The 22,839-nt window shown below is 37.8% G+C and overlaps 2 protein-coding genes across 2 annotated transcripts in view; both read left to right on the forward strand.

Moving 5' to 3' along the window:
* The window catches only part of LOC124165767, a 32,264-nt gene extending 21,902 nt beyond the window's left edge, over nt 1-10,362 (forward strand). Inside the window, exons 4-5 of the mRNA XM_046543260.1 lie at nt 5,080-5,216; nt 10,078-10,362. Coding sequence (XP_046399216.1) covers nt 5,080-5,216; nt 10,078-10,197 — 257 coding nt within the window. The 3' untranslated portion in view covers nt 10,198-10,362. The remainder of the gene's footprint in view (nt 1-5,079; nt 5,217-10,077) is intronic.
* A 4,885-nt stretch (nt 10,363-15,247) lies between these two features.
* On the forward strand, nt 15,248-21,591 carry LOC124165469 (COP9 signalosome complex subunit 4). The gene is made up of 3 exons (XM_046542902.1): nt 15,248-15,408; nt 15,509-16,800; nt 21,384-21,591. Exon 2 carries the CDS (start codon nt 15,529-15,531, stop codon nt 16,798-16,800), a length of 1,272 nt encoding a protein of 423 aa, XP_046398858.1. The 5' UTR covers nt 15,248-15,408; nt 15,509-15,528; the 3' UTR covers nt 21,384-21,591.
* Nucleotides 21,592-22,839: the final 1,248 nt, after the last annotated feature.

A 22,839-nucleotide genomic window follows, 5' to 3' on the forward strand; every position in this document is an offset into this window, starting at 1 on the left:
CTTTCCCTTGAATAGTGGACAAGAGCAATTTTATTTTGAATGTACTTGTTTGTTTGCATCACAATTTCATCAATGTCTATATCTATACATTTTCGAAAAGCCGCAGCCTTATCAGGAGTATTTCTTGCACAGAGTTTTGTCCTTGGTAGGGTTTTCATAATGTTTTTGTGCTTGATCTTTGTAGCACCGCAAAAAGAAGTTTTTTTCCACTTGCAAGATTTATCAACTTTTCCAAAAAATAATTATTCTCACCATCTATATCACAATCTTCAGCAGTAGTAGGTTCTTCCATGTCACCATCAGACGTAGCTTCATCAGAGTCTCTGCCGTTATCACCAGGGGAAATATTTTCCTCCTCATCTGTGTCATCGCTTTCCTCAATGCCGACTTCCTGTTCCTCGTCTGACAGCTCTTGTAGTACTCTCAGATAGTCTTCTTCTGTAATGAATCTTCGTGCCCTAAGCAGTGTGATATTTAGCTTTTGAATTTTTCTACATCGAAATCCCATAAAAGGACAACAAAATATCCTATGGAAATTATTCCTAAAAATGTATTCACATCATAGGGCTCACGTTGGAGAAAATGCAACATGTCAATTTCTCTCCACAAACAGCTGCTTCGACACACCATACACTTAGCTGTTAGCTCAACCTGATTCAGAGAAGGAATGGTGAAAACTCTTGTGTTCCCACCAACTAACCTCACGCTACATCGTACAGAAATAAACAATGCTGATCAATAATTGCCACTACGGGATAGTATTACATCACCAGGCGCGTTGCATAGAGTGCAACAAAGATGACCAGTTCATCTACTTATTCGCTTTATTTCGAAATTGGAGAAGCCAGGCGCTTGAATCAATAACAGAAATCTTCATAGTGATACACAGAAGGAATAATTGGTGCGTTTGGCTCACTGACCAACTACTATTAATAACGTGAGACCGAAACGGCACAATGTTGTACTTTGTGCCACAGCACGACCGCTGGAGGGTTAATCAAAACTATCTTACGAAACAATAGCGTTAGTTCAGGAAAACTTCTGGCAAACCGCTGGTGTTGCACGCTGTCAACAGTTCGCCCGCTCTGTGCCTCCACTGTGGTCTCATGTCAAAACATCAATAGCAGTAGTAGTAACCTTTATTTGCCCAGCGGACACTGAACACAGTAAAAAATACATGAGTTGAGTGTATAGGACACGTCATATACATATAAATGTTGCAGACAATAATAAAATAAAATACACAAGTGTATGGCACCATAATTTGACCAAAAGAAGTTCATAAAGTACATAAAATTTATTCCATATTCAATATGATTATTTTTTCCCCAAAAATTCCTTTACGGAATAAAACTGTTCTTTCCTTAAAAACGTTATTAATTTCCTTTTGAACAGGACTGGGTCCATTTCGTACTTAAAATCAGTAGGGAGCCTGTTCAGCACAAGAAGGCCCATGGATTTAGGCCCCAAGGATGCATTTAAAGTCCTGCAATATGTTTGATGCAGATCTCTACAGGCTCTAGTTTGGTGGGAATGAACATTGTCATTAGACATATAATTAAATAAATTTCTTTTAGCAAACATGCTTATAACATAAATGTAAATGCATGGAACTGTCAAAATATTTAACCTTTTGAAAAAGGAAAGACAAGGTGCATTAAAAGGAGCATTACATATTAATCGTATTATACATTTTTGAGCTTTGAAAATTGAATCAGAATGGGTGGAAGAACCCCAGAACAGAATACTATAGATAATTAAAGAATAAAATTCTCCGTAATAAATTGAGAGTAAAATATCAAGGCTTACAGTTTTCCTGATACTTCTGATAAGGAAGCAAATAGAGTTCAACCTGTTACGAAGATTGCATATATGTTCGTCCCATGACACATTTTTATTTAAAACAACTCCCAGAAACTTGGAACTAGAAATCTGGGGTATGCGTGATCCCCCTAGATCAATGGTCAATAAAGCAGGGGGTTTATTTTTATTGGAAAAGTATATAAGTCCAGACTTGTCAGGATTGAGTTTCAAAAGATTTTGTGTACACCATTCACACAGGAGTTCAGAAACTCTAGATGCCCTCAAGGACAAATTGTTTAACGATGGTGCTGATACAATTACATTAGTATCATCAGCATATAAAATTGGCTCAACTCCTTGAACCGTCTGCAAAATTTTTGGCAGATCATTAATGTAAAGTAAAAATAGGATAGGGCCCAGGACTGAGCCTTGGGGTACGCCTAATGTAACTTCTTTACTGGGAGAAATAAAATTAGTGCCATTCTTTGATAAAATAACCTGTTGATGCCTCGCACTGAGGTAAGATTTTATCCAGTTATAAGGGATACCTCGAATACCATAGTGTCCTAATTTGGACAAGAGTAACTGATGATTGACTAGGTCAAAAGCCTTGGAAAAATCAAAAAATAGCCCCAAGGTTTCGATTCTGTTATCAAGATTTGAAAGTATTAAATTTACCAAATGATAGGTGGCTGTAGATGTAGATCTGCATTTCCTAAAACCATTCTGTGAGCCAGACAAAAGGTTGGAAAATTCAAGAAATGATACAAGTCGATTATGGAAGACCTTTTCAAATAGTTTCCCTATCTGATTTAGTAAGGATATTGGACGATAAGAATTCATATCCTGTTCGCTACCTTTGCCTTTATATAGTGGTACAACTTTGGCAGATTTAATGGCATCAGGAAAAACTCCAAGTTGTAAGGATTTGTTCATTAAAAAAAGTATATGTTCCTTGATAGAATTAGCTGATTTTTTTATCACAATGCCTGGGATGCCATCTATACCAGGACTACTTTTGTTAGGAATTTTTTTAATGATGTTCATCAGTTCCAATTCAGAGCAAGGGAACAGGTACAAAGAATTAGGCAGGCTTGGGTTTAAAGAATGATTGACAGGAATTGAAGTATTTGTAGTAGTCTGGTGGGACAAATAAAACTCATTTAAGTTAGATGCCATTTGAAAATAGTCAGAAATAATATTACCAGTGGAGTCCAGTAATTTGAAATCATGATGATCATTAATAGAACTCTTAGCTTCCTTTATGATCTTCCAAATTTCTTTAGATTTATTATCGGGATTAAGAATTCTACAGTTGTTAAATGTTTTCTTAGCCAATTGTAACTTTTGACGGTACATTTTTTTTAATGTTCTATACTCCATGCAATCAACTGAGTTATATTTATTTTTATAGGAAATAGCTAGTTCCTTCATTTTCCGAGAGAGGTATCGTATTTCGTCAGTAACCCAATGGTTTCTATTACTTAAATACAAGTTTCTAGTTTTTTGGGAGACCAGGGGAAAACAAATGTCAAAATAATACTGATATAAAGAATAAAAATACTCAAATGAGTCATTATAGGATCTGAGTTGATATAAATTAGACCAATCATGGGCCTTCAACATATTATTAAAGATATTAAAGTTTTGCTCTGTAAACTGCCTTTTATAAATTTTCTTACAATAACTAGGAGATAAGATTAAAATCTTGCATAACAGAGGATAATGATCAGAAATGTGGGACTTAATTACTTCAGTATTTACATTTCCCAAGCCAATGTTCGTTAAAATATTATCTGTAATAGTAGAAGAATGGCCATTTACCCTAGTCGGTTCTGCATTAGTAACACAAATATTATAAGAAGTAAGGATAGCTAAGAATTCCTGTTTAGCTTTGGAATTACTTGAGAAATCACAATTAAAGTCCCCAGTTATAATTAAATTAGGTTTTGGTATAGCATCATGAATTAACTCTAATAGTTTAGCAAGTTTGTTAAGGAAAACATTAAAATCACTCGATGGTGAACGATAAATAGATAATAAATGATATTCAACATTGTTTACCCTGAGACCCACTATACAGGACTCAAAGGACAACTCTTCATTGAGAAAATCCTGTGAAAAGCAGGTCGGGAAAAAGCATACACACTGTGAAACTAAAACTAATACGCCTCCGTTTCTATGCTTCGTCCGGCAAAATACATCAGCGATGGAATAACCAGGTAGATTTAAAAATTTCAAATCACTTAATTTCAACCAGTGTTCGTTGATACAAATCACATGAGGTTTATGTTCACACATCAGGACCTCAAGATCCAGAAACTTGTTACTCAAACATTGTATATTAATGTGCAGGATCTTGAGGAACCTCGCTACCCTATCGGTGCTGTCGGGCGTGCCCTCCAAAAAGAATAATTTCCGACGTGCACATATTTGGGCCAAAATGAAGGCTTTATAAGCGTTTCCCGTAACTCACTATTCACTGAGATGTGGAAAGAGGCATGGTTGAGGCATCAATGAATGTAGAACCTCACCTGATTCAAGCTGCAAGATTATGATCAAGAAGAAGATATTTTGGAATCGACTAAAGGAGTAATTCCAGCTAAATACTGCTGCTAACTAACAAGTGACTGATTCACAATCACTCACACTTGTGAGCCATTGAGGCTGGTATGTAGCCAGAAATTTCCTTCAGGAGGAGATTGGGTAGTAGGCGGCTTACCTATACATACTGTCATTTTGTTGTCAATTCGAATGCATCGGAAAACCATACATTTCATTAAATCAGCTACGTAAGTATTTCATTTGCATTACGCTGAAATACAAAATCATTGTAAGTAATTAACAAAAATAATGAAATGTAACTACATATAGTGAAAAATGAATTGTCAGAGGCTTGATTTTCCTGGACTAGTGGTCTCCTCTGCAGATGTATCATGGGTAGCTGCCATAAGGCAAAACATTTCAGGAAGGCCAGAAGCCCCTAAAGCTTCATCATGCCAGCGTTGAGGGCAAACCACTGAGGATAAAGACAGCACTCAATGGCTCTGAGGACCTGTGTCGCAAAAAGCCGCACAGGTCACAGAGAGCTTACGAGCCAAGTGGGTTGAATGTTTTGCTATTCATGAAAAGGATGGGCTCAAATCCAGGGTAAAGCAGCTTAAAACCTGAAGAAGGTTAAAAAAAAAACCTGACATCAATTTCCGTGGGCCATCTTGGCCATCAATAGTCTGGTTTGATGTACTAACTCAATTTGATTTGTTATCCTTCAAATAGGCAATGGCAAAGAAGAAAAATCAAAGTTAAATGAGAAAAAGACAACTCTGGAAGAGGAACTAAATGAAATCAATTCCAAAATAACAAAAACAGCAAGTGATATCTTAAGTATTGAACAAGAAAATAGAGTTTTGCAGGTAGGTTATGCAAAGCATTTCTTGATCTCACTACAGGTACTGCACTAATCATTATTTTTCTGCATGAATTAATGGTTGCATTTCAGTAAATTATAGTGTGAAATAATGAGAGTATGAAATCAAAGCCATCCCAGGTCGACCAGTAGCGGATACAGGAAACACTCAAAGGGGGGCAGAGGCACAGTATTTTGAGCTACCTATACTTTTATCGTAATGAAAAATAATCAAGTTACATGCAAAGTTTAAGAAAGTATCATTTAAACTGATTATACACGTACACAAGACAATGCCATCTTATGGTATGAAAAAGTTACAATTGTGGTTCTGCAATGTTAGGCAATGAAGGCAGCCCCACAATGGGGGGGTGTGCGCCCCCTGCACCCTCCATATGTATCCGCCACTGAGGTTGACAAAGGGCATAATCTACTTTTTATAGTCCCCTTATTTTTATGGAACCGTAGTCTTATTATCAACTTGTCTACCTCAATTTAGTACACTCCCTCACAATCTTTCGACATAAAATCTGTTGCTTGTCACAAACTCTCTACACAGATATGTACACAGAGGCAAATACAGATAACATATATCTTTGGGTGAAGCCATGATTAATGCAAGGTTAAGTTCAGTCATTTTAAATAAGTCACCCTATGATATGTTATGCTTGAAATAAAGGTGAAAGTAACACTAAATTAAGGAGGTGCTATAGTACTAGTGGTTGGAGAGGAATTTCTATGATAGCTATAAGTAGTGTTGAATGTTAAATATTTTCCTCACACCTGGGAGGGGACCCGGGCCATTGGCACTCCCTTAAAATTAGCCCCTGTGTGCATGGCTACTTCCAATTAATCACAGCATATGCTGAAGCTAAGTGCAGAACAGTCCAGTTGATTTAGCAGGATGACAAGACTTATAAGTCATTCAAACCCAACAGGCTATTTTACCATTTCTTTTTTACTGTGATAGTGCTTGAAAAATAAAAGCACCAATATTTTTCCTTTTTCAATCTGTCATCTACTCTTGAGCTATTTTTGGCAAAAAATTGACAGCCTCAACCCTTTTGTAGTAAAGTTGATTACGTCACAAACTCATACCAAGTGTGTTGCCGCTTCTACACCACTCCTTGGCTATGTACATTTCACAGCAGACAGTCCTGCAGTCAGGGGGAGACTATGGAGCAATCAGCCCCCCTGAGAATTTTGCCTTGTCAACTACCGACAACCACCTGCTGAGGAGATCACTAGCCCAGGGGCATCTATCCTCTACACTCCAATTTCTTGATGTAGTGACATTTCTCGATAGTGCAGGTGAATATGCCAACATCAAGCCATTCTGAAAAATAATTCCAAGAAATAAATGTATGAGCAACAGGAAGAGCTTCTTGGCTCAGCCAATAGGTAAGAAAACCAGATAGTAATATGACATTGGAATGCAGTCGTTGGAGAGAGGAGTGGATGCAGTAGGAGAGTTTAGACTGGGAAAAAGGAAGGAAAGAGGAGAAAGGTTAGAAAAGTTATGCAATGAGAAGCATTTAGTGGAAGCACACACCCTCTTTGTGCAACATTGACGAAAAAGATATGTGTACTCGGAAATTGCTTGGTGACAGAGGCAGAAACTAGATTGACAACAGTCTGGTAAGACACAGGTACAAGAGCATTGTGCTTCCATTGACAATAAGCTGGAAATGCTAAAGAGAGATGGAATAGCATCAAGATACCATCACAGAGGTAGCAACTTGGGAGTAGGACGGTAGAAACCAAGAAAACATGGATTAATGATCACATCATTGCTTGCATAGAAGAAATTGGAAGTACAAGAATACAAGGAATGAAAATAATGGAAGACCCTTCAAGAGTTTGAGGAATCAAGTCATCTGAGACTCCAAAAAAGGCCAAAGAGAAACAGATTGAAAGCTACTGCGAGAACATCAACTAAAACATGATGAAGAGGAACTCCGAAATGGCATACAACCAAATCAAGAAAAAATTCAGAGGCAAGAAATCAAGATGTAATAACATTAGATTCCAATAGAAAACTGCTGATGAGAGAGAGGCAATGGGGATAGAAAGAAACAGTTATTGTTAAACAGTTACAGTTAAACTATACCAAGACCTCATACCCCTCAAAGAAGCAGTCCCATATGACCAAGAGGAGGAAGACAAATGTTCTCCAGGAATACAAACAAGAGAATTTGAGAGAGCCATTAGAGACTTAAAGAATGGAAAAGGACCAAGATAAGATAAAACAAGCAGAGAAATAATCACAGCAATAAATGAGAAATTGCGACATACACTATAAGTACTAATTCAAGACAAACCCGGAAAGCTGCCAGAGGACTTCAAGAGGAGCACAATGGTGACCATAGTGAAAAAGGCAAGGGCTGAAAAATGTGAGGAGCACCTAACCCTGAGCCTATACATCACATGCCTCCAAAATCCTCACTAGGATAATAGGAAGACCACTCAAAGGCATTAATATGGATGAAAATTTCTCAGAAAACCCATTTGGACTGGAAAAATAGAGGAACAAGGGAGTCAATACAATGTCTAAGACTACTGATTAAGAAAATGGACCATGAAAGAAAGTCATTGAATATAGCCTAAGTGGACTTAGAAAAGACATTCAATAATGTTGAATGGAATAAGATGTTCAATATGATGGAGAAACATGGACTAGACTACCATGACAGAAGAATCATCTACCAGCTCTACAGGGTCTAGGTGACAAATAAAGGCAAACTAAAGGAAAGAATTCTTTAAATTTAAATATAGGGGCAAAAATTAACGAAGGAGTCCAGCAAGAATATAACCTATCACCAACGCCTAGATGGAGGTGAATGGAGAAGAATTAATATGATTTGCAGATGACATTACAATCATCGCAGGCAACGAGGAAGGCCCACTGGACTTGATGACCAAAACTGAAACGAGTTTTAGGAATACAACATGAAAATAAATAGGAAGAAAACCAAGTTCCTTGTAAATGGAAAGAGAGAAAATTTTGGCCCATATCCTACTCAATGGAGAAAGATGGGAGCAAGAGGAGTAATTCAGAGTAATATGTTGAGAGCACCACTCCGTGGGCTGTTTGGCATTTAATGGCACAACAGACATCATCAGTCCCTAAACCAGTGCTCATTGCAAATACTGCTACTATGCTTGAAGAGCATAACACTATAGTACTAGTTAAGACCAGGAAAGAGAACATAAAAACATCCATGTGGGTAGAGGCACTATATGGTTCAGAAGCTTTGAACATTGGAAGAAGTGATTGGAAAAAAATAGAGGCCATCGAGACCTGGTACTGGAGTAGAATGTTGATGATAAAATGGATGGATAGGGTGAGTAATGAGGAGGTGCATTTATAGAAGAACAGAGGAAGAAAGGACACAGGATCACTGTAGGCCTAAGGAGAACACGGTGGATAGGCCTTACATTGAGAGACAGAAGTCAGTTGGGGAACCTAATGGAAGGAAAAATTGATGGAAAAGTCCCCAGAGGAAGACTAACGGACAAGTACTTACGACATATCAAGAATATGAGGGGAGAAGAGACTCAGGGATGTAAAAGAACAAGCTTCAGATAGGGAAAAATGGAGGGCTAAGGTATACCATTCATAGGACTGCAATGTGTGCAATGTAAGCATGTGATATTTCTTGATATATGCAAAACACCAACAATGGATTTAACTTCAGTACTGTGCTAACAAAATAGATAGCTTATTAAGTGAAAATTATGGTGAGTGCAAATTAACAACAAAATCTAAGTAGGGGTAATCTCCATACACCATGCAAGAGGCCCTGGCTACATGCCTGACAGCTGAAACTTCAAAACTACACTTCAAAACTCTTCAGTGAGCATGGCCAATGAAGGGTGCACTCAAAATGTGTAAATATTTATGTATTGCTCCCACAGGAAGCTGACATGTCCATTGTCCTCTGCAACCTTTGCCCAGTCTCAGTTTGATGAAGGGCCCTCCACCACTTCACTTTTGGATGCGGCAAAAAGAGGAGAAAGTAGGGGAACTGAGTGTTCACAGCCAGTGGCGCCGACTCCATGGGGCCTGAGGGGGCCCGAGCCCCCTCAAAAATTTGTTATGGGTGTGAGGAAAAAATGTGTCAGACTTTTTGATTTTCCCCATAGTGTCCAGATATTTAGATTCGAGTTATCAGGGTTTTAATGTTGATCTTCTAAAATACTTAAAAAACTTTAAACTCACTACTTATAAAATTTTCTGGGGCAAGATTTGCAGAAACCAAAATTTAAAAAAATTTGGTTTGGGCCCCCCCAATATTTTTTGTAAGTCGGCATCCCTGTTTGCAGCCAAGTAGCATTATTTGCAGAAAAGTTTCTTGGGTTTTCCACCGGTTGATGTCGTCCAAGATATAATATTGAGACAATCCATTTACCACCTCCAAAGCTCAGGGTTTCTTTGAGATCGAAATCTTTCCTTATTATCTGGGAGAACCAGCAAAATTATTGCGTTCACTAAACGAGTTTATGCAGATTAGTTGCAAATACAAGGGCTATATTTCTCATGGATGAATTAGCCTCAAGTTTATTTCATAATTGGTTTGTGGCCAATACACCACAACCATACACATGGGAGGATAGATTTTTGCTCACTTTGTTTTACTTTTGTAAATTTTTCAATTAATTTGTTGGGTTAATGCAAAATTATTGTAATCTTAACTTCCATTAACACTTCAAGTGTTTTCTCCCCTCTGATTGCCAATCTGCTTGTGGAAAATATCCAATAAAGCTTTTTATAAAGCTGCCAGCTTTTTCCGGTAAATGTCAGAAAATGTCTCCTACAATCTTGTAACAACAACATCAATAATCATGTCTTGATGTTCCTTTCTTAGAAACGCAATTCAGCCCTCCTACTGAGACTTCAGAAACAACTCAAAGAAACAGAAACTAGAAGGAACTTGGTTGCAGCTTCCTTGGAGACAATAAAGCATGATAATGGAACATCATTGTGAAATTACCTTCATAATGTGCTCAGATATGTGGCATGCGCCATGCATCAAATTGGACCGAAGCTGTCTCCAAGAGCAAGAAGGCTCATTAAAATAATGAACTATAAAATCCTGAGAAAATTCACTTTCATGAAAATTAAATTAATTTCCTTCAATACTAAAGTAAAACTTCTTGTCTACATTATTAACACCAACAATCAGCACGGCTTAAGCACAGGTTTGAGCGAGTGGCCACAACAATCGCATTGGGAATTAATGTAGCAATGCTTGTGAGAACTTTTCCAAGTATATACAATGTGAGATCTATAAATATAAAAGAAAGTCGAAAATTTTGTTACACCAATTATAATGAGCAATTTTGGCGGCTAAGAACAAAGATGTGGATTACTTAAACTTCGTAATACTGAATCTCTGCTCCGCTCTGCATTCACTCAAATCTATTGACTGTGTCCGTGTAATCTATTGACTGTGTAAGCGAAGACCAAGTCACCAACTATCCATCTGAATTTTTGAACCTCTTCGCAGAGCCTGGTTTACCACCGCACAATTCATAGCTGAAGGTTAGTTCCGTGGTCATAATGCTTCAAAATCTAAACCAACCAAAACTATGCAATGGAATGCGTTTGGTGATTAAAACAACTGTTAATCAATGTGATTCACGCGACTATACTCAAAGTAAATTCAAAGAAGTTCTAATTCTAAGAATTCCCATTATCCCAACCAATATGCTCATTGAGTTTTAGCAAATTCAATTTCCAATGTGTGTTGCATTCGTGATGACGATTAAGAAATAATAAGGTGAATGTTTATTGTCTGAATCTAGAAAACCCATATTTTTCTCATGGTCAAACATGTGTGGGATGTTTCCGAGTTGGTAAACCATCTTTTTATTTGTTTGTTCGCCTGATAACAAAACAAAAACTGTTGTGCATCAGAAGGTACTTGATCAAGAGAATAAACCCGGATGTGTAGAGTAGACTGGGGCACATTTACGCCGTGCACTTTTCCGAACCGAGTTACATGTAGTGCGCCAAGAGTCATGACATTTAATACTGCTCCCAATGGGCTATTTTCACGAGATTTTGAGCGTCAGTCAAGTATTGGTCTCGAATGACATAAACTTGCCCAAAGAATGGGTTTGACTTTATAAACTGCTTTATATGACCACAATGTCTGAATTTTCCTAAGTTAAAGCATAAAAATTGGAAAATAAATTGAAAAAATCCACGCGTACGTCCTTCATGTAGTTTGAATAAAGAGAATATATTTCTTAGAAGCCATTGCAATTCTTATTTTTGTATTTTTATTGAATTTTTTTTCATTATATTGCAATAAGTTACAAATTATTAAAATCAGTACAGCTGCTCTTACAGTAGGCTGCATTTTCTGGGTTTCACCGCGTAGTGGTTAAACCCGGAAAATGCAGCCTACTGTACCAGCGCACCGCGGAAGCCTTCGTACCAACAGCTGCTCTTGATTAATAAATGGTGTAACTAAACTGTACAGTAATTATCAGGCAGTACGAAGTTTGCCGGGTCAGCTAGTATGCTAGTACGTACAATGGATATCCATCAGAGTGCACCCATGGTCATCCAATGGATATTCATTAGACTTTCTATGATAGATATATTTTTGAAAATATTAAAAATACAGCATTCGCATAATTACAGTAAGAACGCAAAAATTGGTGTCTAAACGTTTTCTGTATTAAAAATGTGGAAAATTATATAATGTCATCAGCAGTTTTGTGAAGTTCGTAATTTACTCTGCAAATGAGGATTTGGTTCATATTTTCCACATTTTGCAGCATTCTTAATTAAAGAAGACTGTGTAACAATTTTAATTGACAACATGATAGAACTTTGGGTAAGGCTGCTTACGGCCTTACGCGAGACGATTTTCTCTGACTTAATCAATGAGTGACATAATGTTAGACAACAATTCTTGAAGTTGATGGTTTCTGGTGATACATACTTTATGGAATTATTTCATTTTGAATGAAAAATTAAACTGCTTTTCGACAGGATATTTTTATTAGTACACTACCATGATTTCGATGTTCTGTGTGATCCTCATGTGAGGAGTACATAGGTCCATCGTCTTAAATACCTGACATATAAACAAGGAGGTTTGGGGGGGGGGGACTGTAGAGGTAGGGGGACGTTGGGAGGGTGGAAGGGGAGGGGTTGGGTCTTCCCCAGGTTGTAAAAGCCAAGGGGATGTGAGAGGATGGGAAGGTAGGCAGGGCTGATGCACTCAAACTGACAAACTGCAGTGAAAGGTGAGAAAAGGAGGGAGAGGTAGGGGAGAGAGGGAAGAATACCATTGGACACTAACAGAACACAAAATTTTCCATGTTCAAAAGTGTCAACGGAGATGGGTGAAGGTTGAAAGATAGGGAGAAGGGAGAGAAATGGAAACCAATAATGTGTGAAGGAATGGGGTTAATGGAAGAGGGAGAGGAGAGCCGGAAGTATGTATACATAGAAGGTCATTAACAATTTCACAATTGGACTTAATAGATTTTAAAATTTCAACAAGTTCAAGAGCATCCAGCCTGGGGCCTTTATCTTCACAATGTAAAATTTCCAAGGAGAAATCGCTGGTCTTTCCAAGGAGAAACCCAACCCCTCACCTACTGTCCCCCCCAACTCCTGGTTTATGTTAGGTATTTAAGATGATGGGCCAATGTACTCCACGCCTGAGAATGACGTGGAGAGTCAAAACCATGGTAATGTACTAAGAAAAATATCCTGTGGAAAAACGAAGTTTAACTTTTCATTCACAATTCTTCTTGAAGACACAAGAAAACAATGGGAGTCATATATGATGGTGAACTCCTGCACGCGCCGTTGGTCCCTATTTTTTTTCATGAAGAATTATCCAGGACAAGTGGAACGAAACCCTAGGGCGGGCTCGCGAGGATACACTCCCAGGGGCAGGGTCTGTAAGCGTGAGCTTTTTACCTCTGCACCCAGAAGGGGGAGGACAGGAAGGAGAAAGGAAGGAGGCGCCATCGCGATAGGAGCCCGACGACGCCTCCTGGGACGGGATAGGTAAGGAAGGGAAGGGACGAGGAATCCCGCACCGTCACAAAGGCGGGCGGGTCCTACCATCAGCGAAACCAGGCATCAGTCATTACTATTCTAACAACTATGGAGGGTTATCCTATCAGGAAGAATAATCCAACGGTCAAGTCGTTATAGATAATTATCCAGGACAATTGTGTTTGTGATTTATGATTTAATTTGATTTGTGAAGTAAAGGTGTACGTTTTCATGGATTATAATCGATTTTTTCCCTGAGGCCAATCAGACAAACTAACGGCTGTAATGAACAAGCTGAGCAATTTTTTATACTCTTATTGAATTTATTTTTTGAGAGAAATATGGGAATTTTATCTTTAAATCCTCGTGGCTAGATGATGCAGTTCAAAATGTTTTATTTTTGCACGATCCTGTGCATAAAGATCATATAATATGTATGGTGATTGTTTTTTGGGTTAATTCCGCATTAACTCATTTATTGGAGGATGACAGTTTCGTGTGCATTCCAGCTCCCGTCTTCAGGTCCAAATGATCTGCAAATCTTTATATGTAAGGCTAGTCAGGCGCATGCTGACTCGCTCGGTGTGAATTCCATAGTTGGAAGAGCCGTTTGAATGATGAAGCTGAAGGATAGCCATCCTCCTCATTGAAGTTATTTTCATGATACGCAATTTCTATTGTCTCCCTTATCAGCCGAAGAAAATATTTATTCTCTCTGGCGATGATTTGTGATTCTTGGAATAGAATGATGTGCCTGCAGGTTCCGACCATGCACGCTCCTCAACCACAGAAAGGCGTATATTTTTCTTTTCGGTTGCCTTGCGATGTTCATCTATTCTGCATTGGAGGGATCTTGATGTTTGCCCGATGTATGATTGACCACAGGAACATATTACTTCATACACTCCTTCGTAGATATCAGGTGGGTTGAGGTGGGTGATGATCTTTTTCACTCCGGAGGTCAGAGGTGTTCTTTAAGCTTTTGAATCTTGTCAAACCATTGTGCTTGGCGAGAACTCAAACGATTGGGAGGACATATTTAAATTTAGCGATATTGATACTGATTTTCAAATGTTTTTAATGAAATAATTGTTATTTATAATCACTGCTTTCCTGAGAAGTGCAGAATAGCCAAACCTCACAAAAAGAAAAATAGCTTTTCTAAGGCTTCACTGGATATGAGGAAACAACTTTTGATATTGAAGAGGAACATCAAGGACCTCCTGAAGCATTCGTCAATACCTCAAGGACCATGCATAGGGCATTTAATTATATTGGTTAATGGAAGTAAATTAGGAGTAACGTTTGTAGCATTATGCCTGAATCTTTAAAAAATTATTAAATTTAATTTTAATAATGGTAATGAAAGCAAAATATATATTTATATAATAAATAAAAATATATTTATATAAAAATAATATACCATATGGTACACTGGGTCATATAGGATTAAAAAGCACACCATTTTACCGTATATATGAGATAACCACTAACCTTTTCTTCGAAATACTCATGGAAAACACAAACTTAAGTTAAAAAAATGAGAATTATTACGATGTTTTACGGCGAAACTCGGTACGGAGAAACGGAAAGGTTCTCCAAGGGTCACTGACAAGGTGCCTATTCTCTGGGTTTAAGTCTGAAGACGCCTGCTGCAACGCCGTCGAAACTTTCCCTAAGAAGATGAATCGAGGCGGAGGTTAACCCGGAAACATTGCAGCACCAACAGCGGAAGCCTACATTAACAATTTAAGGATTTGAGTGATGATCACTTAAAAAGCCATGATTCTTGAAATAAAATATTAAATTTTCGACCTTTATTATTTCCGTGACCCACCGTTACAAGAACATTCAGCCACCATCACGGCCGACACTCAAAATACGTCTAAGACACTTAAGATAAAGCACCATTCAAAATAATTCAAATCCATGGTCATTATGTACGGACCACGTTCAAATCAAACCGAGATAGCAAACTACCGCGGGAGCTTTTTTTTTTATTAAAACAAGTGAAGTACGTTGTAGCGCCTTGGCGAAGTTCCTTGTTTGTGTAACGTCTTATATTGCTTACAGTAAGGATATATTTACTCTGAGGTAAATTATAATTGAGAAACGGATTCGGCTACTCCTGCTTCAGTAGGGAAGGATATTGAGTGTCCATTGGCAGGTAAGCAATATTTTAATTTTCACATCCTTACATAAATAGTCTAGTTTTTATTTCCTGTTGGAGTTACATTCAATAATGTACACCGATTTACATTCACCAGCTTTTGCCGTGATTCCTGGTATGGCGACAAACAAGCTCTCTGTCCGACAGCAACTGACACAACTGTCCAATTCAGGTGGATCACATAAGGATCAAGCAGAAAAGTATAGATTAGTCCTTGACAACTTACTTGCATCCTCAGAAACCGAACTTGTTGAGGGTCTAAAAACATTTATCGAGGCAATTGTTAATGAAAATGTCAGTCTTGTTATTTCAAGGCAGATTTTGACCGACGTCAGTGTTCACCTTTCAAAGCTGCCGGACAACCTGTCTAAGGCTGTCTCCCATTACACACTTGATAAAGTTCAACCCAGGGTCATATCTTTCGAAGAACAAGTGGCTAGCATTCGCCAACATCTAGCTGACATTTATGAACGTGAGCAATGCTGGAGGGACGCTGCAAACGTACTGGTTGGAATACCCTTGGAGACAGGTCAAAAGCAGTATTCTGTGGACTACAAACTGGACACTTATCTAAAGATAGCGAGGTTGTACTTGGAGGATGATGACCCTATCCAGGCTGAAGCATTTATTAACAGGGCATCTTTGTTACAAGCAGAGTCAAAGAATGAACAGCTTCAGATTTATTACAAAGTCTGTTATGCTAGAGTTTTAGATTATCGCCGTAAATTCATTGAGGCTGCTCAGCGGTATAATGAGCTCTCGTACAGGAGTATCATAGACGAAGGTGAAAGGATGACTGCTTTAAGAAATGCTCTCGTTTGCACGGTATTGGCATCTGCTGGCCAACAACGCAGCAGGATGCTTGCCACGTTGTTCAAGGATGAAAGATGCCAGCAACTCCCTGCGTATGGAATTTTGGAGAAGATGTATTTGGACAGAATCATTCGTCGCTCGGAATTGCAAGAATTTGAGTCCATGCTGCAGCCTCATCAGAAGGCATCCACTGCGGATGTTTCAGCCCTATTTCCCGGTTACCAGAAAAACCCGAGATGTGGCTCCACCATTTTAGACAGGGCAGTGATTGAGCACAATCTCCTCTCTGCCAGCAAACTCTACAATAACATAACTTTCGAGGAGTTGGGGGCCTTACTGGAAATACCACCCATCAAGGCAGAGAAAATAGCCAGCCAGATGATTACAGAGGGCAGAATGAATGGCTACATAGATCAGATAGACTCCATTGTTCACTTTGAAACTCGTGAAGTTTTACCCAGTTGGGATAAACAAATACAGTCCCTGTGTTACCAAGTGAATCAAATCATAGAGAAAATATCTAACTGTCAGCCTGAGTGGATGACGAAAGCAATGGATGAACAGATGATGCATTAGGTAGGTTCATTCATTTCACTCTTGGTATGTTCATTATTATGTCATTCCATGTTGGTTCAACCACTCCATGCTAACCAGTGTATCAGATTTTGATTGCCCTTTGTAAAATTCACCATTTTGCTAATGCAAGAAACAATCCTTATTTATAATGACTCACCATTCAATGCAGGTATTGATAGCAGAGTTACACATCACATTCACCATTTCAATCAATAATGTTTCCTCTTCAGCTTAAAAAAACAACTATTGTCAAGGTGCCATTGGCACAAGTTGCCAAAACCATGGTCGGTGAAAATAAAATAGTGTGGAAATAGACAAGTTGTTTTAATAAGCTGAATATCAAAGATTTCCACCGCATCACGCCGGACACTGTATCTTTTAAACGTTTCCTCTCTTAAAAAAAGTATTTCCATTGATTCTATTCCAGTTAGTCGGCTATGTCCACATGTCTAATGAGGACTAATGAGAAATTGCACGGCTCTTGAACTGGCCTCTCCTTTAAAAACTGTTAATCTTATCATTTGCTACAACTTTTGGCACATAAAGTGGTGATAAATAAATGCCTTGATTGCCTTATGGGTGTAAATATATATTAGTAAAAATATTTTGTACCATAAATTAAAATTAAGGTATTGGCTTTCAACCATTGAAATATGAAGAATGTCTATGTGTTAATTTAATGAAATTAATGTTATTTAAATGTATGTACTTCTCTCAGGATAGATGTCAAGAGTTTTTATTATTTCCACATGAATTTGAAGATTATGTAATTCAGTAGTGGTGGAGCTGCGTTTCAAATCCAAAATTTTCTGAAGTATGTATGTAATGATTGGTTGGATGAATGAGACTAACAACTTTTCTTCAAGTGAAAAATCTTATAGAGAAAAAAATCTTCATTGACCAGAATTCGAAACTGGTCTTCCAAATTTGTTTCCACTACCAAAGCATCTTTCACCCCGATGACATTTTGTTGAAATCACAGTCAAAGAAAATGAATTTTTCTCTACAAAATTTTCAAACTTAATGTGCAATTGCAGTTGACCTTACACAGGTGCACTACTGGCTAATTTATGGTTATTTGTTTGAATAATTACATGTTCAACACAAATTTCCCATTGTGAATGCTCAAGATTAGCCCTTGGCATTTTAAAATGTTTTTTTTTAAGGAAGGCCTCAAATGTTAAACATAGTTCTCAGCCAAGGTTCTTAGAGTAAAGGTTGCCTCATTCGCGACTCGGGCTCCCATTGGCTTGACGTCACTGTAGACCCAACTCCTAGCGCCATTTCAAATTCTAGCCTTTCCGCGGGCGTAACTGCTTACCGCAGCTAGTTCTTGAAGTTACCCTCTATCGAACACTATAAGCCGAATTTTAAATTGAATGCCGATTTATGAAAATAATGATGTTAAGATTTAAAAAAAGATAAATTCGTGTATTCAGACGCTATAATTTCCTGATGAAGTGATGAAATGGGAAGGTGTGCGAATTAATTCCGTGTCCACACTTCCTTCCTGTAACTCTCAAAACACTGTTTTCCTTGCTACTTCCGCAATATAATTTAAACTTAGATTAATATGGCTTGGAGGGAAATACGCAAAAAAACGAATTAGTTGCTTCAAAAAATTACAGTTCCGCCACTTTTTAAATAGAAATTATGCTCGTCTTCATTCCTCGCCGGGCTTTTAAAATACGTACATAAGATAAAGAAAATTATGCAAGAGGACATTGAAATCCTTTGCTTCAATGGGAAGAAAAAAATAAGCATATTGAGTGATAAGAGTTGTAAATTTACCGTTATTAACATTTTCAAATCATTTGTAATAGGAATTCAAAGTGATCATACGTTAAGCAAAAAATCATACAGATGAAATGGAACTAACTTCAATATTATGCTGAGAGAAATAAGAATTCCCAGGTAAAATAATTCTAGAAATGGAAAATGAACCACCAACAGTTGCCGCTATCAAAACAGCACCATAGTTGCCCACTTGAGTGGAGAACAGCCTTCGAATCAAAGGACTCTTCTCTATCTTAAATCCCACAGAAAGTTTCCACTGTAGCCTTTGGTCAAAAAACCTAAAAGAAAAATGTTTCATGGCACCAAAAAGCACTACAGGAAACAAATTCGATTATTTTCAGTGACAATTGCTGAAACAAAAACTTAAACTAATGCATATCAGCTATTTGGTCGATCATAAGTCTGTTGTAGAAATTTAGCTCCAAGGTCAAGGATCATTTTGAAGAGGGTATACATAATAAGACTCAAGAATTTATGTAAAAGGATTTAATGAACAATTTTTAAATCTTTTTAGTGGCACTACCAAAGTTGCTCTTCTTTGTTGCATTTTTTTGTTCAAACATTTTATTCTTGTGAAGACCCTCTGCTTGGCGTAACATTTAATAATTGCTTTGTCCAAGTTGGAGACACAGCACAGAACATTGGTAATTTGTCGAATTAGTCCTAATTAGAGGGTAGAGTCTACTTCATTACAGTTCGCAGGTAAATATAAACGTGAAGGAGTGCATGAAAATATTATATGGTTTGACTCAAGTTATCATTCATAATTTTATATAGGCTATTCTTAACCAATTTACTAGTTTGAGAGAAAATATTATGATTAAAATTAACGTAATTTTCTTTTATGTGAACTACGATTTAACATTTGATTCCTGATAAATATTTTTATACACGCTAAAACTTATCTGCCCCTAAATTAGTAAACAATTTTGCGCAACCGTGGCCTCGAAAATTTGTCAATAGCTGTCAAAGGCACACGAAAGGACTCAAATTTACAGACTTAGTACTAGAAATTTCTTTACGTGATATCTTACCATTGCCACACGATGTTACTCATAGCATACGAGGTAAACGATGAATTTACAAAATAGTCCCTGCATGAATGAGTGCGCAATTATTTAGTTCAATTTGCATTAAAAGGGAATAATTCCTGATTTTCGAATGCAATAGGGGCATCTAAGTTCTTGATTACGAAATCTTTAGCATATCCACTTAGTTTGTCTGACTGATTCACGTTCACCACTTTTTTCACATGTGTGGGGGGCGATACACGGTCAATGATTCGATTAGTTAATACATACAATAAAAAGACTTTTCAACTTAAGCATCCGCCTGTGATATGAGACATTCCGTCCAGCTTTCTTCGTTTTCGACAAGCTGTTGGAGCACGTTGTCACAGTACAACGGGAGCCTGGCATATCCGACGATTAAAGGCGCTCTTTACCCACAAAAAGTTTGTCTTATGAGTAGTGGATTACAAAGACGATTTCCAGTGAAATTGCAGGAAATGTGTTCAGATTCACGTTAAACACAAGGCGGCACAATGTCTCAGGAACTTATTCTCTCTCAATGTCTAGCGTGCAAACAATGAAATGGCTAGGATCAGCTGGGATACAGGGTCTACAGTGACGTAACGGGACTTCTGCTGGCGCATGCGCAGTTACGAATGAGGCAACCTTACAGTCTAAGAACCTTGGTTCTCAGCCATATCCATATACAATAAATATTTCAGATTTCTATTGAAACAATTTGGAACCAGTGGAGGTTTTTGCTTTGAAGTGATATGACATTTGAGTTCCACATGGTGTTTACTGAAGTCTTTCATTTTTGAGGAAAAAAGAATTGCTAGGAACACCCATCCGATTCGATAAGTATGTCAGTTATTTTATGTTCCTCTCTACCTGGAAAGATAGGTTCTTAGATTAGTTTAGATGCATTGCTCAGAGAGTTATATATTCTTAATTGCTTGAAGTCCAAGCATAACGTGTAACATTGAAGTCTCTTGCAGCTGCCAGTTCAATTTGTGCAATGGTTTTGGTACTCCCGTAGCAGTTATTGATGAATTTCACACCATATCTTGGTGTTTGTTGAAGTTCACAAGTCCTTCTGTGCTAGATCCCAAATACATATTAGTTGCATATTCAAGGTGTGGCATGATAAGTGCAAAATACCACTCCATAGCTCTCCAACACTTTTCCGTTTAAAAACATGCATTAATTACTGGAGCATATACTTGAATTGGATTGCCATACCTAACCAAGGACGTGCTCAATTATGAAATAATGAGCATTAAGGATTACATATTCCATACTAGAATCAATCTCAAACGAACGATTTGTGCATACACACATTCAAAGCAAGTGCAGGTGAAGGACTTAGTTCTAGATCTTACGTGACCAATTTCAAATCTAAATTTTCCACGCAAAGTGTTACCATGGGCGTACACAGCTCCCCCCATGGAAGCAAAAGTCGCATGTATTCAAAAATTTTCTTTAAACCCACAACAAATGATACATAGTAGATAAGATGTGTAACTAAAATAAAACTATTTTTTCAAGGAAATAATTTCATAAAATAATAAAGCGCTGTTATAATTTTCTTAAAATGTTGGTTTAATTCTCCTTTTCCATACTAAAATGTCACAAATTGGCTTGCCTCCCCCCCTCTAGTTATGATCCTGGGTGGGCCCTTGAGTGTTACGAAAATGTTGATAGTCATTCACTTCTCACATTATTATTTATTGCCTGGAGTGGCATGGTCTTCAGTTTGTCTTTTTTTACTTTCAGTGGTGGGACGGAGTTTGTGGTGAAGAAGTTGGTGCCGTTTAAATAGAACTACTTCCTGATGGTGGACTTAATGGCATTTATATTTTCCTTCACTTTCGAAGATGTAAAAGCAGCAAAGTGAAAGTTTTACGTGGATGCTACCTAGCCACTCGTGGACTGCAGTGTAAAATTTGGTTATGTGGAAATAAAAGCTTCTGCTAGAATCTGACTGCATTGATAAGATCTATCTTACTTATCAACCATCACTTGCCTAGTTTATTTGTTTTTAACACATTCCCTGCCAGGCCAAAATCCCACGGTTGTTCCGCATGTGCCATGTGCATTTTTCTAACCTATTACCAAATGGCAATAATGATATTGAGCCTAACCCTGGGATTTATTAAGACTTCTCTGTATATTTACACTCATTACATGATGCTCTATCACTCGCAACTTGAGTCATGTGTGATGCCATATGGCATGTGCCCACTTTTGACAATGCCTAAAATTGATGAGATGTCATTTTGCAGCTCAGGCAATAGGGTAGTTTCCTTCATCAAAGAAAACGAAAGGCATTGATTGCGATTCGTTACCCACCATTACTGTATTCATAATATACAAGTTATTTCGTTTTATAAATACCGGTTTAGACGAATGGCAATGGTCCATTTTTATCCTCATTTGAAAAGGGCCAGATTGGCGCCCATGCGATGCCACTCCACGTGACGTCACAGGGACCTAGTTTCTATACGAGAGGATAGGAGTTATACATCGTCTGAGGTTACCAATACATGCATGAGGCGCAGAGCTCAGGGAAACATGTCTTAATAATCACTTATTAAAACTGGCTAAGGTCAGAAAGTTTTCTTCATTTGATAAGGTATTAATAATCCTTATTTAAGCCAAGTGCTACCAGCCAGCAGGGTACTCAGCTACCCGCTAGCAGCCTGCGTCGTATCAGCGCTCAACTTGCCTCAAGGTCACCTCACAGGGCGGCAGCGGGAACCAGAAATACATCACACGGAGAGATTTCCCGGCATTCATACTTTCGCGTCGCGTTTTCGCGCGCTTGAAAATTTTCACTTTTCATTTAATCGCGAAAAATAGATATCGTCATTTAAAAATCTAAAAGCGTGAAATGCGTACCCCAGGAGTAATAATCTTTCGATATAGGCAATAAAAAAATAATAGGAAACCACCCTATTGGATCTGCATTCCAACTTTTTAATGCGCCCTCAAAAGCTATGAATGAAAATAATGTAAAACAAAATTTTTAGTGAAAATTTTGCTTTTAATTCTCAGTTTTACGTAGCCTTTTTTAAAAATTAAACCAATAGGAGTTATTAAAAAATAATTTTCATCCTATTCGATGAGCTACAATTTGCTGTCCTATCCGGAGATGATTCGTGCAAAGATTTAAAATATGGGAGGCATAGGTATGGCTGGTCCGGACAGGTCATGCATTTGTTAGAAACAC

This window comes from Ischnura elegans, chromosome 9 (assembly GCF_921293095.1).
Source record: "Ischnura elegans chromosome 9, ioIscEleg1.1, whole genome shotgun sequence".
Lineage (NCBI taxonomy): Eukaryota > Metazoa > Arthropoda > Insecta > Odonata > Coenagrionidae > Ischnura > Ischnura elegans.